We start from the raw sequence: 17,978 nt of genomic DNA, 5'->3' as shown, positions 1-17,978 counted from the left end.
TGCAATATATATTAGATATCTGCTGCTGTTTAACAAATTGTTTCAAAATTTAACGTCCTGAAACAACAAACGTCTGTTATATCACCATTTCTATGTGTTAGGAATCCAGGTGTGGCTTAGTTGGGTCCCTCTTTTATGGTCTCTCAAGGGTATAATCAAGGTGTCAGCCAGGTCTACAGGCATCCCAAAGCATGACTAGAGGAAGAGTCTAAATTCACTTATGTGGCTGATGGTTGACTGGAGACATCATCAGTTCCTTACCACAGAGCAAATGAGAGAGCCAGAGAGGACAGCTCAGGATGGAAGCCACCATCTTTTTGTAACCTGATTATTGGAAGTGACATCCTGTCACCTCTGCCTCATTCTGTTTGATCTTGCACATACTCAAGATGTTCACGCACAGGTCATGAGATAGGGATAATTGGGTGCTGTCACAGAGCCTGCCTAACACGTAGACCAGTAGATTTAAATGTAGCAGAGTATGAAAAGTTCATTGATAATATTTCAGATTCCATGTTGGCTACCAACCTTTAAGAAATTACTTCTGATTGAGTTTGGTGTAGTAGCTGAGGAAAATGTTGACAATTACCTTAAAACTGTTAAAATACTCTTCCCTTTTACAATTACATGCCTGTGTGAAGTTAAATTTTATTTTTCTTCATATACTTGAATTAAAAGAATAGCAGCAGATTGAATGCAGAAGCAGATCTAAAAATTCAGGTGTCTTCTCTTATAGCAGTTATTAACAGAGATTTGTGAAAATGTGAAACAGTGCTCCCCTTCTCATATTTTTTTTTCCCTCTGTTTCTCCCCTATTCTGACTGTGAAGCTCCGAGTGAATCTCTTTTAGCTCTTTGCAGCTTAGTTTCTTTGACCTCAGTGACCAGTACTCTACTTTGTGAGTAGTAGAGTAAGAATAAAGAGGACTGATGTTTACTTTTAGCATATGGTTTGGAAGAGTCTGGAAACCATGTATGAAGAGGCAGGCAGGAGTAATAATGGTCCTGAAGCTAGAGGTGTAGTGGCCTGAGGAGAAGTTCTTGCTTCGACTTAGGATAAATAAGGGGGAAACAAATGGGAATAGGTCATGAGTCCAAGAAATACGAGGGTAGTTGGAAAGCTAGCAGTAAGGACCTACGATGAATCTCCAGGAGATTGAGAAGTGCTAAAATTGGAGGCAGGGTTGGGGGAGTGGATATGTATGTGTATAAAGAATGTAGAATGTTGATTGGCCTGCCATTGGTAATTTAAAAATTAAAAAACTACCTTTTATATATTATGTACTACCTCTCCAATAATAATATGCTTTCTTAAGCAGCTGTTCTATGTCTTAACCGAAGATAATTTTTCATTGTTATGGTTAATAATTGGTTAAAACTTGCTTGTTATGGTTAAATAGTACTTGATAATGAGTTTTAAGAAATCATTGAGAAATTATTACTGCTAGAAACATATATATTTAAGATAGGAACTCTTAAATAAAAATAGTTCCAAGATTGAAAAGAATATTTCTTGCTTCTTCTGTATAAAGGGAGGGATAGAGAAATAATGCAATATTTAAATTTTATAAGTTTAATAAAATTTAAAATTTGTATAATTTATTCAATAAAATAAAACAATTTATATGTAAAATTCAAGTTAAATTTGAAATTCAATGCAAAGTTTAAATATAGAAGCCTCTCATTTTTACCAAATTCCTTTTCCTAGAGATAATATTGTGATTCTTCAATGTAAATACTGATATGCATAAGTGCGTAAATAACATGTGCTAAATCGCTTCAGTTATGTCCAACTCTTTGGGACCCCATGGACTGTAGCCCACCGGGCTCCTCTGTCCATGGGATTCTCCAGGCAAGAATACTGGAGTGGGTTGCCTTGCCCTTCTCCAGGGGAATCTTCCAAATGATATACTAACAGATAATGCTTTAAACAAATAAGTAATTTTTTAACATGTGGTTCTGCATTTTTTTGTTATTTTTTTGTTTTGCTTTTTACTCAGTAGTTCTTAAAGAATTACTCTATATAATGGAAAATGCAGGCTGTTTCGAAGGATGCTTTGAACTTGGGATTGGGGGACTTTCATAGTTTCTATCTGTTTTTACTATCTAATCATCATTTCTTACAGAGTATTGTTCTAGTTACATGCTTGCCGGGCTTGCCATAAGCCAACTTAATGACTGTCACCTATATTGAAGGAATCATTAAATGTCCTTATTTAATGTATATAAAGACCTAGTAATTTAAAAAAAATTTTATATTATAGTTGATTTACAGTTGTGTGTTAGTTTTAGGTGTACAATAAAGTGATTCAGTTATATATAATATACATGTATCTATCCTTTTTCAGATTCTTTTCCCATTTAAGCCCTGGTAAATTTTTTAGGTTTCAGAACATACAGGAAGATAACATTTTGATAATTGCTTTTGAAACTTTATCTGTACAATACTTAAGGATTGGGTTATAGACCCTATTCAACAGTATCAGAAGACATTGGTTCTGTTTATTTCTCTGTAATTATAGGAAAAATTTATACTCTAAAATTAAAATTGTTTTTTGATGTTTATAATTCTACATGTGTGCCACTTACTAAGAAGTAGTTCTTAAATATTATGGTTTAAAATTTACTCAAGTATTGTACTAAAGGGTAGGCAGATCCTTTAAAATAACCTGAATTTGGTATGTGGAGCATGTGTAAGATTCATCTCCATGTGGAATCATCCTCACAATCCTTCTTCCTGTCTTTTTACATAAGTTTGGCCAAGTCTTGGCTGGACCTTAATTTTCTTTTTTATATAACAAAATGTTGGTCTGAAAATGGTTACATTAACTATATATGAACGACTTGAAAGTTTTAAAAATATTTTATTTTTTGGAAGAGGGCACTATTATCAATCTTAGTGTCTTAAAATAAGAAATTCTTATAAAGACATTTTAGAATTGTTAAAAAGTTAATGTTTAAGCTTTTGTGTCAATTCTGTTTTTTTCTCCTAAAGCTCCTAAAAGACGACGGCCTGCACGTTCAATATTTGATGGTTTCCGGGATTTTCAAACTGAAACTAGTAGGTATCTATGGATCAGTTTATCATCTCCTTTTCTCTTCCTCCTTCCTTCTGCCTCCATTCTTGTCTTTTTCTCCCTCCCCGTCTCCTGCAGATAAAACCACAAGGTGGAAAAGCACCCATACACTCCCCTTCAGGTCAAGATCCTGGTTTGTTCTATATAATTTTTTTCTTAAAAAGAAAAAAAATGATTAATATTAGGCCTAATAACTTTGAGGATTCATCTTATTTTGAAAAGTAAATTATGAATTCAGTCTGTGATTGTTATTAACTCTCCCTTGCTGCTGCTGCTGCTAAGTTGCTTCAGTCATGTCCAACTCTGTGCGATTCCACAGACGGCAGCCCACCAGGCTCCTCTGTCCCTGGGATTCTCCAGGCAAGAATACTGGAGTGGGTTGCCATTTCCTGCTCCAGTGCATGCAAGTGAAAAATGAGAGTGAAGTCGCTCAGTCATGTCCAACTCTTCGCAACCCCATGGACTGTAGCCTACCAGGCCCCTCCGTCCATGGGATTTTCCAGGCAAGAGTACTGAAGTGGGTTGCCATGTCCTTCTCCACCCCCTTGAGCTGAATTATTCTAAATTCTAACCTACTTGATTATAGAAGAATAAGAGAAGTGGATATAATAGAAATCTGATTATTTACGAACTTAATCCATTTCTGAATGAGCACTTAAATGCTGACTATAATAAAATAAAAACTGATTTTCCTCAGGAACCTGATATATGTCAATTAAAGGAATGACTGCAATGAAAATGATTATTACAGGGATTGAAAAATACAAGAAAAAGCCATATTACCCCACGCAGCCACTATTAACATTTTGGCTACAGCTGTTTGAAATAAATTTATGTCTTTCTGTGGGATAAATTAGAACGAGAATCTTGACCATCTACTTTTAGTGGATTTAGTGCTGATTTCGGAGAAGGCAATGGCACCCCACTCCAGTACTCTTGCCTGGAAAATCCCATGGATGGAGAAGCCTGGAAGGCTGCAGTCCATGGGGTCGATGAGGGTTGGACATGACTGAGCGACTTCACTTTCACTTTTCACTTTCATGCACTGGAGAAGGAAATGGCAACCCACTCCAGTGTTCTTGCCTGGAGAATCCTAGGGACGGGGGAGCCTGGTGGGCTGCTGTCTATGGGGTCACACAGAGTCGGACATGACTGAAGTGATGCAGCAGCAGCAGTACTGATTTAGTAATGGAACCCTAAAGAAAAGGACAGATATGTTTGGAGAATATGTGAGGAACTTTTGGACCATATATGATTTTGTAATGATTTATAATGAGTTCGTTGAAGCTCAGATAGGTCTTGTAACTTGAGAGAGTGGAATCCAGACTGACTTAAGTCATCCAGGGAATCCTGTACGCTTTGAGGAGCAGATGACCTCGGTAGTCATTGTCTCTCACCGGCAGAATCTTTCAAGATTGGGAATGTTGAAACAACTGGAATGTAGCTAGATAAATTAAGGTGACTTTCAAAATTAGATAAATGGAGATGAAAATTTTTTTGTATGCTTAAGTTCATTTTGAGTATGTGAAGGAAATATTTTGAATAGTGACTCTTAGATAATTTTTGCCTTTATCCCTACCTTTGGATAGAGAGCACCAAGTCTTAAGACTTTCTCCCCAACTCACTTTGTATTATTTTTCAGAGTCAGCCTTAGATCTTTGCATTTGAGATCAAGCACATTGTTCATTAGTTCTTGCAATTGATACATTGTTTTAGTTGGGAGATTTCATGACTTTTATGGCTAATTGAAACTTTCTTATCCTCCTGTGTTGCAGTTCGGCAAGAACAGGAATTAAGAAATGGAGGAGCGATAGATAAGAAACTAACTACCCTTGCAGATCTGTTCCGGCCACCCATTGATTTGATGCATAAAGGCAGTTTTGAAACAGTAAGTTGTTGGAGATTCTAAACCCAACCTGTGAATCCTTTTGCAGTTTTTAGTGGCATTTTTCTAAGAGCAAAAAAAAGTTTTCAACATATAGAGAAATTGGCGTCTTAATGAGATATCTAGAAAGTTACGTTGATTTATATTTCTACCACCAGTATATGATATTACCTAATAAAATCACCTTATTGTGTGGCATCATTTTAGAATCTGCCATTTTTATTTATTATTTTTTTTATCATTTAAAGTTTATATGTCTTTGACTACTACTGGGAATAGTCTCTGGGTGTTTTGGCCATTTGTGGATTGTTTATAGTTACCTTTTACTCATATTTTTTATGAGGATCCAAGTGTGTTTGAAAAGAGTATTTCTAATTGCAAAATATGTTCTTCAGTTCTTGGTTTTAATTTAGCTGAAACCAAAGGAAAACCTTCTGGAGCAGGTTTATTTGATTGTCTGCTAAATTATAAGCTCAATGAGGGCAGGGGAACCATGTTTCTTTTTATTTTGGTAATCCTTTCAATTCAGTCTTTAGCGTTTAATAGGAACATGATATTTGTTAAATGAATAAGTTTAGTTGGGATTTTAAATATTCTTCTGTTGGTGTTCAAACAGCTTGATTTTGTGTGTTGACTGGCATGTTAATTCTCTGTTGAATCAGTAGAGCATTTCTATAGCTGTGTATCACTTAAATTTCAGGTAAGTCTGTTAGGATAAAGTAGGGCAAACACTTAACTACAAAAATGACATTAGTAGCTACATATTTGGAAGTGAATTATGATTGTGTTTTTAAAAACATTTTGCCCTTTAACATAACACTTCAGATCAGATCAGATCAGTCGCTCAGTTGTGTCCCACTCTTTGCAACCCCATGAATCACAGCACGCCAGGCCTCCCTGTCCATCACCAACTCCCGGAGTTCATTCAGACTCACGTCCATCAAGTCAGTGATGCCATCCAGCCATCTCATCCTCTGTCGTCCCCTTCTCCTCCTGCCCCCAATCCCTCCCAGCATCAGGGTCTTTTCCAATGAGTCAACTCTTCGCATGACATGGCCAAAGTACTGGAGTTGCAGCTTTAGCATCAGTCCTTCCAAAGAAATCCCAGGACTGATCTCCTTTAGGATGGACTGGTTGGATCTCCTTGCAGTCCAAGGGACTCTCAAGAGTCTTCTCCAACACCACAGTTCAAAAGCATCAATTCTTCGGTGCTCAGCCTTCTTCACAGTCCAACTCTCACATCCATACATGACCACAGGAAAAACCATAGCCTTGACTAGACGAACCTTTGTTGGCAAAGTAATGTCTCTGCTCTTGAATATGCTATCTAGATTGGTCATAACTTTCCTTCCAAGGGGTAAGTGTCTTTTAATTTCATGGCTGCAGTCACCATCTGCAGTGATTTTGGAGCCCAGAAAAATAAAGTCTGACACTGTTTCCCCATCTATTTCCCATGAAGTGATGGGACTGGATGCCATGATCTTTGTTTTCTGAATGTTGAGCTTTAAGCCAACTTTTTCACTCTCCACTTTCACTTTCATCAAGAGGCTTTTTAGTTCCTCTTCACTTTCTGCCATAAGGGTCTAAATGAAATACTTAGGTTAAGAAATTTAATTATAAGCTGCTTCTTTCTGCATTCTTTAATTTTCTGAATTGTAAAACCTGACAGTGTTTGGCTGCATGTACAAAATCCAAATAATGGAGGTTTGACCAGATGTGTTTCTTTTTGTTGTGTAAATAAAGTTCAGGGAGTCTGATGTCAATTTATCAGCTCAAAAATGTCAGGTTAGATGTCTCCTCAGATTTCATCTTTCGCTCGTGATCTTTAACATGGCAACTGCCTATCCTTTCTAATAACCATTGACGGAGAATAACATAATATGTAAGAAAGAAAAAGGATCTGAGTTTGTTTTGATGTGCTTTCTATTTTCATTAGCTTCTGTGTTGCTCAGGGGCTTAGTGAAGTAACTCTGAACTTGACTTAATTTGGACACTTTGGCCTCATAAAAAGCAGTTAGTCTGCTGCTTGTTCATTAAGGGAAGATGTGAATCTTTCAATATTGTTATCTGGAATTGGTTTCAATTTGTTGTATCACCTTTTATTCTTTGTATTTTGTGACCTATGTTGTTTTCAACTGTATTTTTTCACTGATAATACTCAACTTTATCATTTACAACTCTTTAAATGATATAAATATTTCCAGAAAAAATAGGCATTTCATTATGATTAATGATATATGCATTAGTTTTATAAAAATTAGGGAAGCAATATGCAAAATTATTTGCTGAAACTTAAGAGAGATGAATGTTAAAAATTAAAGGAATAATGAGGTCGCAAAGATTCAGACACGACTGATCGACTTTCACTTTCTTTGGTTGCTCAGGCAGGACCCATAGGTTTGGATTAGATGTAGATCTGAGCTACAGTTTTACAAGTTTAGAAACTAGACTTTGTTGTTTCTTAGTGTAACTACAGGTAGACCATAATCAAGGGTTCTGGCTCATGCCTGTGAAGTTCATTCAGTATTTAACAAGGCCTCCTATTGTAAGGCCTTGTTCTAGGGGATGGCGATTATATTTATTGGAATAAAGATTTAACTCCATGTGAGAGACCAGGAAAGAAACAATAGCTTAAAGAAGATAGAGGTCCATGCTTTTAGGATGGTTCTGCCCTATGAAGTTATCAGGAATGCAGCTTTTCCTGTCCTGTTCTGCTGTTCCTTAGGCCTTGCTTGCCCTTGTCTGCATGATTCAAGGTGGCTAGCCACCATGTTTGCTTTTCAGTTAGCATGCAGGAGGGAAGTGACTGAGAAGGGTACACCTTTTCCATTTAAAGGAACAACTTAGAAGTCACACACATCACTTCTCACATTCCATCAATCAGAACTTAGCAATGTGGCTACACCTAGTTGCAAAGGATACTAGGAAATAAGTATCCAGATGCTTAGCTGAAAGTTGGAGATTCTGTTACTATGGTGAAGGGAAAAATGGGTATTTGTTATCTGTAAGCAGTTTCTGCCATAGGAAGGTAGTGGTAAACAAATTATACTAAGTCCTTTGACATCAAAAAATTTATAGAGGGAGAAACAGACTAAACAAAAACCAAAAACAATATCTATATAACATATTTAGTATATATACTTATGTTTTATGAATGTTTGACACACAGAAATTTCAGGTTACAGTAGTTGCTAGGAGAAAGTATAAAATAGAGTAAGGGAAAGAGAGAGAGGACTCTTGTTTGGGGACAAAGTGAGGGAATGTAAACCATAGAAGGATCTTAGGAAAGAGTAGAAAAACAGTTAAGTGTAAAGATACTAGTGTTGGAAAGAGTTCAGGCATATTTTTGGTACAGCCAAGGAAATTTGTGTAGCTGGAGCTGAGTGAACAAGGCACTTAGGGTAAGTTATCTGACCTCGGCAAGGAAATATTTCTTGTTTTCCTCTTTCCCTCTTAGCATGTAAGTTTCTTCTTTCCCCATTAGCATGAATACAGGGATTTTGTTTTATTTACTGTTCTGTGTCCATGGTGCATAGAAGGGTATCTGGCACACAACTGCCCTCCATAAATTATCTAGTGGTATAATCTAGAGTATATTGTACAGAAAGAATCAGAACAATTTCCATAAAATATTTCTTATTTTCATAACAAATGCATGTTTATTTGTAAAATTGCCATTCAGTTGGACTTTACTGATGTAAAGTAAGTAGAAGTAGAAATAAGTTTCTTCTACTCTTAGAAAAACCAAGAGTACTTTAATTTCCAAAGTACTTGCTATAAATGCAAATAAAAATATTTTAATTAAAATGTAAAGAACTGACTCAGTAACAAAATACATAAGATAAAGTTTTTCTAAATAAACTTTATACATAGCTTATGTTTTTATTCAAATTAGGCGAAAATTAGAGAAAAATTAAAAACCAACAAGGAGGGACTTCCCTGGTGGTCCAGTGGTTAAGACTGCACTGCCAGTGTAGGTGTGGGTTTGATCCCTGCTTGGAGAACTAAGATCCCATATGCTGTGAGGCACAGCCAAAAAAAGCAACAAGGAAAAATAATAGTTTCCATTTCCATAAGAAAGTACAGTGCATATTTTAGTATATTTCCTTTTCAACTTTATGCATATATATTTGTTGAAATAGATTAATTTTTCCTCTGTATCCTCTTTACGTACTTTACCAACAGTGTAGGAGGGTTCCCTTTTTTATACACCCTCTCCGGCATTTGTTTTTTGTAGATTTATTTATTGATGGCCATTCTGACTGGTGTGAGGTGACACCTCATTGTAGTTTTGATTTTTGATTTGCATTAAAAGTAATTTCCTAACATCTTTCAGTTTCTTTTGCTTGTATAACTCTTCTCCCATTGTAAGCTTTGTGCAGGAAGGGATTTTTTGGTTTGGTAACTGCTATAACTCCAGCATCTATAGCTGTACCTGAAACATGGTAGATACTCAAATATGAATCTGAATGAATGAAAGCATGACTGTGAATAGATGAATTTTTAAAAACAATAGCAGATAGCTCTTATTGTTTTTGAACTCTGCATTTTTAAAATTTTTCATGGGTTTTTTGTTTTGTTTTGTTTTTTGGGGGTTTTTTGGTCAGTGTTGCAGTTAAGGCAGACGTAGTAAATTTACCTTATAGGGATGTGTACTATTTAGTCTGTCCCTCTAAAATGTATTTTCTTTTTTCTCAAATACTTTTCTTCAGTTAAAGCAGTATAATTACTCACTTATCACCCATTTTTTAAATCCACATGCTTGCTATAGGCAAGGGATTAAGTGGAATACTGTTACTTCCTAGAAGCAAGGAGTTACTAGATTTTGTATACTTAAAAATAAGCTTTTGACCAGTTAATTGTAGCTTTCTGGCTCATTATAAGGCTACTTCCTTTTAGAACTTGGATTTTCACCTTTGGAATCAGTAACAAATATTATAAAATTATTTTCTCTGGAAGATTTGTATAGAAAAGTAGAATAACATTTTTTTAAGATTGTGTAAACCTGCTTATTAAACAGAAGATAGTCTTACATTTTCCAATACCTCCGAAATGATATATGTTCTTCAGTTACTATTAATCTGAGTTTTAGCTGATTCTTAAGATTTTCCCATGTCACGCTTATTTGGGAAAAAATATATTGTTCCAGGACAAAATGATTTAAAAGCTGTGACTTCCATTTCATTGTTTCTATAAGAGGATTTGAGGTAGCTTTTGCTCATTTGCTTTTCTGCCATGCTTTTCCAGTTCAGTAATATTTCTTAGATCATTGTTGTGATAAGGCAATGTAAGGGGGGAAAAAAGTACACACTCATAATTGATACTTGTGCTGTAAATTGGGGAGTCTTTTGGAGATCATTCTGAAACATCGTTTCATCTGTAGTTTCGGTTTTTAAATACACGCCTAGGAAAAGAACCCTGAGAGAAAAAATCCTCAGCAGCTTCTAGTGATTTATAGAGTGAATCTATAAAATGCCATGTGCCTAATAATTGAGATGAATACGATATTTGGAAATGTGTGTAAAATGATGTTGAAAAAATAACAAACTAATACACACATACTGGTTACAGTTATTAAAAAGAAGAGGTATATTTTTGGATAGGGATTAGTAGAGAAAGCACAATAGAATTGTGCCCTTGTTTATGGAATCTTTTTCAGGTAAAGAGGTTTACATGTTTACCAGTGCAATAAAAATCCAGCCACTCTAATAAATAACAATGGATAAAAGGAAAACAATTCATTTAAATTTGAAAAATGCTTGCAAATGGACTCTCTAATTACACATATCTATATACATGTATATATAAGCAGTTTATACACAGAAAACTCTAGGTGTCATACTTGAGGGGAAAAACTTAGTATTTATATGGAAAGAAGATAACTTCTGAATTCTGAAACACACCTGTTACCAAGTAGGAACTGTTTCTAATAATTGTTATGTAACTTTATTCTTATAGGCCAAAGAGTGTGGCCAGATGCAAAACAAGTGGCTGATGATAAACATTCAAAATGTACAAGACTTTGCATGCCAGTGCCTCAACCGTGACGTATGGAGCAATGAAGCTGTGAAGAATATTATCCGGGAACATTTCATTTTCTGGCAGGTGGGAGAGTTAATCAGACATTTTATAGCATTTTACTTTGGTAGTATGTGGTTTCTAGAAGGAGGAAGTAGGTTATAAGCTGAAAAAAAATAGCTGAATTAAATTATTACATATGAAAACATAGAGCTACCCATAATGGCTAAGATAGTAAAGACAAAAGAAAATTAGAGCATCAGTGAAGAGAAGGAGGGAAAAACAGAACCAAGCCAAAAAAAAAAAAAAGAACCAAGCCATATAACCATATAGTACACATACTTGAGAAGAATTTTAACATCATTTTTTAAGCATCTTGAAAAGAGTGTATAGCTATACTGTTTAACAGAAATGTAATATGATTAAAATTTTATTGTAGCCACATTTTTAAAAGTCGAAAGAAACAGGTGATTGATTTTAATATATTTTAAAAATCAGTATCTGTAATATAAAACTAATGTTAAAATATTGATAGAGGCATTTGGGTTGTGGGGTTTGTTTTTTGGGGGGGGGAGTGTTAAGCTTTCAGGATCTGGTATGTATTTTACATTTATAGTATAGCAGTTAGGATTAGTCACATTTCAAATGTTTCAGTAGCACATATTCTGGGGGCTACTATAATTGGTAGTGCAGATGTAGAAGATTTGAAGGAATTGAGAAACCTTTGTTTAATATGTTGATTTTAGCCTGAGTTTGGTAATCTTTAACTGTATGCCCTTAAATTTGTCACTTAGTCTTTCTGGCTCTGGTTTCTTTTTATATAAATTACCATGCTAACAGTAGGTGATCTTGCTCCAGTTTTTTATATTATGGAAAATTATAGGGAAAAACTCCCATAGTCCAGTGGTTAGGACTCTGAGACTTCCACTGGGGACACGGGTTCAATCTCTGGTCAGGGAACTAAGATCCTGCATGCTGTGCAATGCAGCAAAAAAAAAAAAATTATAAAAAATAAAAACTTATGAATTAATTTTTCCCCACTCTAAAATACGCTGTTAATGTTAGTAATTTGCCAGGTCATTCTTTACAGACCCCTGAATTCTGTAAGTTTTTTTCTGAACAGTAACCTTTTATTCAACAACTATTGATTGAGCATCTGTTTGCCTAGCAGTATGCTGGGCACTTGAGTTGATAATCTTAACATATTGTGATTTATTAAAATGTATGTAGTTGAGAGTCAGAAGTGACATAGAGGGACAGGTGACTTGAAAAGGAAGAACTGGGTCAAGGAGGAAGGATGGATTGCTGTATTTATGTAAGAGTCAGAAGTGACTCTGAAGACAGGAAGTGAAGAGTTCACATTAGGTGACCTTCATTTTCTCTGTAGGCAGTGAGAGCCTAACATGCCAAAGGTGTTTTTGGAGAATTAATAGCTGTTGGTATATAACAAGGTACTTTTTTAAGAGGCTGATTTTTTTTTAAATATGTATCAATGACTTAACAGGTCTATCACGACAGTGAGGAAGGTCAGAGATACATACAGTTTTATAAGCTAGGGGATTTCCCCTATGTTTCCATCTTGGATCCACGGACAGGTAAGGTGTATTTCAGCTCACGGCCTTTAACTTATTGTGTATCTTTCAATTACCTAAATAATCTTCAATTTTATCTTGGATCCAGTTTCAAGATTGTCTGTAGTAATATATATGAAAGGTTCTTGTTCATGTGCCTCAGAATTACTTAAAAATCTACTGATGTGTGTATTTAGGGAGTTTGTTAGGAAACAACTTTGGGAGATGGTAGTATTTTAAATTTGCAGTTCTGTTCTTTCAAAGAATAACAGTTTATCTTACCATTTTTAAGGATCCCCTTAGGTCATTTATTTAAGATTATTCCGATACTCATTGTAATCCCACCAGAGAAGCAGAGGGTAGAGCTAGTTTCATTATTAACTGATTGAGTTTTGTATATGTATTGGTTTGTCTGAATCTCTTCTTCCTAAATAGCAATAAATGATACCAGCAGATAGCGTAGTTGTTCTATCATGAAGGCTGGGAATTTCTTAGGTTCATTATAATTAATGTATCTTCTAGGTTATGAAGACACTGTAACTTAAGTGGTGATGGGTGGGTGTATGTTCCCAGTAAATTTTAATTGTGGTATGCTGAAAGAAATACTTAGTGAGAATTCAGAAAGAACGTTGCTTTTATTATATTTCTATATCCTGGTTTTTAATCTTTAGGTCAGAAGCTTGTAGAGTGGCACCAGTTAGATGTATCTTCTTTCTTGGACCAAGTAACAGGATTTCTGGGTGAACATGGGCAATTGGATGGACTTTCTAGCAGTCCCCCCAAAAAATGTGCCCGTTCAGTAAGTATGACTGAGAAGTGGTGATGGGCAATTAAATATAATTGTATAAAAGTGCCTTGTGTAAAATGTTTGAGGTTAAGATGGTAAAGATAATAATGTAAGTGGCAGACAGTTAAAATACGTGGCTATAAAACATCTTACGTTTTGATAGTTTCCCACATAAGGGTTCTTTCTTCTCAGTGAAACTGCAAGATTCATATTTCCAGTCTCACTTGTTGCCAGGGTCAGGCATGGGACCTAAGGCCTGGATTTAGAACTGGACAATGTGAATGTTACCTGTGAGCCCAGTAACAGAGAAACCCACTTTTTGAGAGGCAGTACTGTTTGGACTTTTGGAATCCAGGTCTAAGCAGCAGCAGAAATGATATTTTTGCTAGAACATCTCTCATGGTGTAGTTGGGCATTATTTCTGATTACATAGCTTTAGGCCCTAGCTCTCAGGCTCACCTAAAGATTATTTCTATATTTAATTCTATAATATGCTATTACTAGGCCGACCTACTTGATAATTGATAGCAAAATTAGTTTTAAGTAAGAGACCTTCAAAGTTGTGGGAATCTCTCATTGATTATGGGAACTATTTGGGTTTGATGGCAGTGAGGATGGAATTAATTATAGAGGATCTGACTTTAGTAGTCTAGTACCATGCAGTAATGAAACAGTTCCTTAAATTACTACCGAAAATAAAGTGCACATTTAAGGAGAGGCTGTGAGTACTTGCCAAGGGTTTGAATACAATTCATTTTTCCTCCTCCATTACTCATGAATTTTACTTAAGTAGAATTCTTTTTTAAGACATTAAAAAATCCAGGAAGTTTCTATGATTTCCCTGAGAGGGTTTTCTCATCTTTTGCAATCATAGGCTGAAATTGTCAAAATCCGGAGCCTGAGCTTTCAAGTTGCTGAATTACAACATAAATTTGGTTTAATATTTCACCAGATGTCTTATAAAAGTTAAGGAACTTGGTAGGGAAAAGAGTGGGGCCATAAAATTGGATAATTACATAGGGCTTATTTGGGTGAGTAGTACCTCAGACCCCACTTAGGAACTAAATAATTCTCTGACTTAACAAATTCTGATCAACTCTGTACAAGAGAAACTGCAACATAAAATAGCTTAAACAAGGAAGACATCTTTTCTCAATAAGTTCAGAGGGAAGCAATCTAGGACTTGACTGCTGTGGATGTCATCAAGGAACCAGGCTCCTTCTCTTTTTTTCCCCCCACTTCCATCCTTAGTCTTGGCTTTTGTCCTCATGGTTATGGTATAGATGCTGTGCTCCCAATATCACAGTCTAATGGAGAAGGAGAAAAGAGGTGATATCTTTATTACAAAGATAAAGAGCCACAGATGAAGATTTCTGCTTATTTTAGCTGGACACAGTTGCTTGTACAAACAGAATTGAGGTACCTTTTAATAAGGAAGCAAAGATCCTAATTGTGCCTATAAAAGGAAGCATGCCCCACTAAAAAATTCTATTTACCAGTTTATCTTACAGCTAAAAAAAATTGTGGAATGGAACTAAAGCATCACTTACAGAGAAAGTAAATAACTAAATGCCTGTATTAAAAAAGAAAGCCTCAAATTAATGACTTAATTTTCCATCTTAAATGAAATGAAAAAGGACCCACACAGAAAAAAATTAAATCAAACCCAAACTACGCAGAAAGAAAAGGGGAAAGAACAAAGATCAACCAGTAACTTAGAAAACAAAAGAAAAAAGTAAATGAAACCAGAAGCTTGTTTTTTAGAAAGTCAATAAAATTGGTAAGCCTCTAGTCAGATGGTGAGGGGAAAAAAGCCACAAATTACCAATTACAGGATTGGGAGAGGAGCCATCATATAGATATTACAGTTATTGAAGAAATAATAAGTAATACAGTGAATAACTTTATGTCAAATACTTGACCCTTTAGGTAAAAAGGACAAATTCCTAGAAAGACATAACCTACTAAAGCTCATTAAAGGAAAAACAGATACCCGAATAGTCCTATTAATATATCTGTTAATTAAATTGAATTTGTAGTTTAAAACTTCCCACAAAGAAAACTGTGCCCAGGTGGCTTCCCTGGTAAATGTCTTTAATTTTTAAGGAAGAAATAATGCTAATTCTACACAAACTCTTCCAAGAAACCAAAGGGGAAGAAATACTGCCTAGTTCATTGTGAGGCCAGCATTAACTTGCTATCAAAACCAAAACCAAAAACTGAGCTTTGTTTTACAAGGAAAACAAAAGACAAAGAAATTAAACCAATAACCCTCATTAACAGAGATAAAAAATTCTTGACAAAATTTTCATAAATCAGACTCAACAGTTTATAAAAAAGCAGTGTATCCTGACCAAATGGGTTTTAGCTCAGGAATTCAAGGTTGGTTTAATGTTAGACAACCAACCAATGGAATTCACTAAAAAAGAAAACCATATTATCTGCCTCAAGTACAAAGTTAAATAGAAGTCAGATCTAGTAAGTAAGGAATCAGAGGAGAATGAATGTTGGATAGGAAGCCAGCAGTATCTACTATGGTGGGAGTCTTTAAAATCAAGCTGCATGCTGTGTAATATCATTATTATAAAGCTACAGTTCACTTAAGCCATTGATGGTCACATGGGTACATCTACTTGCCTTTTTTATTTATTTACATGTATATTTGGTGCTCAATTAGCCTTAAGTTACCTTAAAATTTGGCTCTGTCCATGGGATTTTCCAGGCAAGAATACAGGAGTGGGTTGCCATTTCCTTCTCCAGGGGATCTTCCCGACCCAGGGATCGAACCCAGGTCTCCTGCATTGCAGGCAGATGCTTTACCCTCTAAGCCACCAGGGAAGTCCAATTTATATATATATATTTTTGGTGCTAAATTAGTCTTAAGTTGCCTTAAAATTTAAAAAAAAAAAAAAATTTTTTTTATGTTATTGGCAGATAGGGTAAGCCAAATTGAAGCTCCTTTAGTTTTTTGTTAACAACCTGAACTTTTTATTGTGGAAAATTTTAGAATAGAAGGAGTTTATTGAGCCTCTATGTGTCCATTAACTAATTTCAGTCATTAACAACTTGTGGTGAGTCTTGTTTCAGCTATACCCTGTCCTTTGAAGCAAATTATTTTGAAGCAAATCTCAGAATTCATTGTTTTATTTATTTATTCTTTGGCATGTATCTTTAAAAGATAAGAGATTTTTTATTTTTAGAAATAATCACAGTATCCCTAAAACACCTGCAAAAAATTAGCTGTAGTTCCTTTATATCATAAAATATCCAGTGTTCAGCTTTTGACTATCATAAAAAGTCTTTTTGTATAGTTTGGATTCACTCTAGTAATGCCTATTTTGTGACTCAACAAGTTTAGTGAAATCTGTGACAGTAGGACTTTTCCATGGGGAGAACTATTGGAAGTTGCTTTTCGTGGTCACAATGAGAACCTTCATTGAAATTAAGTTTGAAAAAATGTACTTATTTTTTCATATTTTTTATACAGTGTTTTGTTTTGTTTTGAATGTTAAAGATCTGTTAGATTTTTTTGTAAAATGATCATTACTCAGTTATTTATTTACTGATAGCCTTCTGTGTGCCAAAGCTGTGCTGGTTAGTGAGCAAGATAGACATCTTTCTTTGTGCTTAGTCATGTTAAAGACTAATGTTTTGACTTTTATATTTAAAACCTTAATTCATGTCTTGTTCTGGGCAAGGAATAAATTGTTTTTGATTTCCCCCACCCCGCATCCTGCCAAGTCCTGTGCTTGTAATCATAGTGCCAGATAGTGTGACAGTTTTTATTTTTGTGTTTAAAATGCCATTCCAACTTGACTGTTTAAGACAAAGTTGTTGCCCTCAAATAGCTTAAAATTTAGAAGAAGAGATACATCCAGCAGACAATAATAATGGCAAGCTGACTGTTTGATTTCCCATGCCCTATTTGACTTGATTATTTTTTGGTTTAACTGTTTTCTTTTTCTTTCTACCCATGTTGTATGACTGCATCTTGCAGGAGAGCCTTATAGATGCAAGTGAAGACAGTCAGCTAGAAGCTGCCATCAGAGCCTCCTTACAAGAGACACATTTTGATTCCACACAGACAAAACAGGATAGTCGCTCAGATGAAGAATCTGAATCTGAACTTTTTTCTGGCAGTGAGGAGTTCATATCTGTTTGTGGCTCTGATGAAGAGGAGGAGATAGAGAATCTTGCCAAGTCTAGAAAGTCTCCCCACAAAGATTTGGGGCATAGAAAAGAGGAGAACAGAAGATCAATGACTGAGCCCCCTGCCAGAACTGAGCCTGGAACAGCCACAAACCACCAAGGATTGCCAGTCATGGATTCAGAAATATTGGAGATGTCACCTGAAAAATCAGATGGAATAGTGGAGGGCATTGATGTAAATGGTGGGTCACATTTTAAACTTCCTTTACTTAAAATTTTAATATTACTGAAGAGAATTACTTGTTTAAATTAGTGTTCTGTCATATAGCTATATATATTTTTTTAACCTTTTCTTTAGGACCAAAAGCACAGCTGATGTTGCGGTATCCAGATGGAAAAAGGGAACAAATCACTCTTCCAGAGCAAGCTAAACTACTAGTAAGTATATTTAGTTTGCTTGAAGCAGAAAAACTAATTGGTGTAATTAGCTTG

At 35.3% G+C, this 17,978-nt stretch overlaps 1 protein-coding gene across 1 annotated transcript in view; it reads left to right on the top strand.

Moving 5' to 3' along the window:
• The window catches only part of UBXN7 (UBX domain protein 7), a 60,074-nt gene that overhangs the window by 32,536 nt on the left and 9,560 nt on the right, over window positions 1-17,978 (top strand). The window contains exons 4-10 of the mRNA XM_027537271.1: window positions 2,995-3,060; window positions 4,852-4,964; window positions 10,920-11,066; window positions 12,484-12,574; window positions 13,222-13,349; window positions 17,335-17,728; window positions 17,845-17,924. Of these exons, the coding sequence (XP_027393072.1) occupies window positions 2,995-3,060; window positions 4,852-4,964; window positions 10,920-11,066; window positions 12,484-12,574; window positions 13,222-13,349; window positions 17,335-17,728; window positions 17,845-17,924 (1,019 nt within the window). The remainder of the gene's footprint in view (window positions 1-2,994; window positions 3,061-4,851; window positions 4,965-10,919; window positions 11,067-12,483; window positions 12,575-13,221; window positions 13,350-17,334; window positions 17,729-17,844; window positions 17,925-17,978) is intronic.

The sequence above is a fragment of the Bos indicus x Bos taurus genome, chromosome 1 (assembly GCF_003369695.1).
Source record: "Bos indicus x Bos taurus breed Angus x Brahman F1 hybrid chromosome 1, Bos_hybrid_MaternalHap_v2.0, whole genome shotgun sequence".
Taxonomy (NCBI): Eukaryota; Metazoa; Chordata; class Mammalia; order Artiodactyla; family Bovidae; genus Bos; species Bos indicus x Bos taurus.
This window is presented reverse-complemented; position numbering and strand designations above follow the sequence as displayed.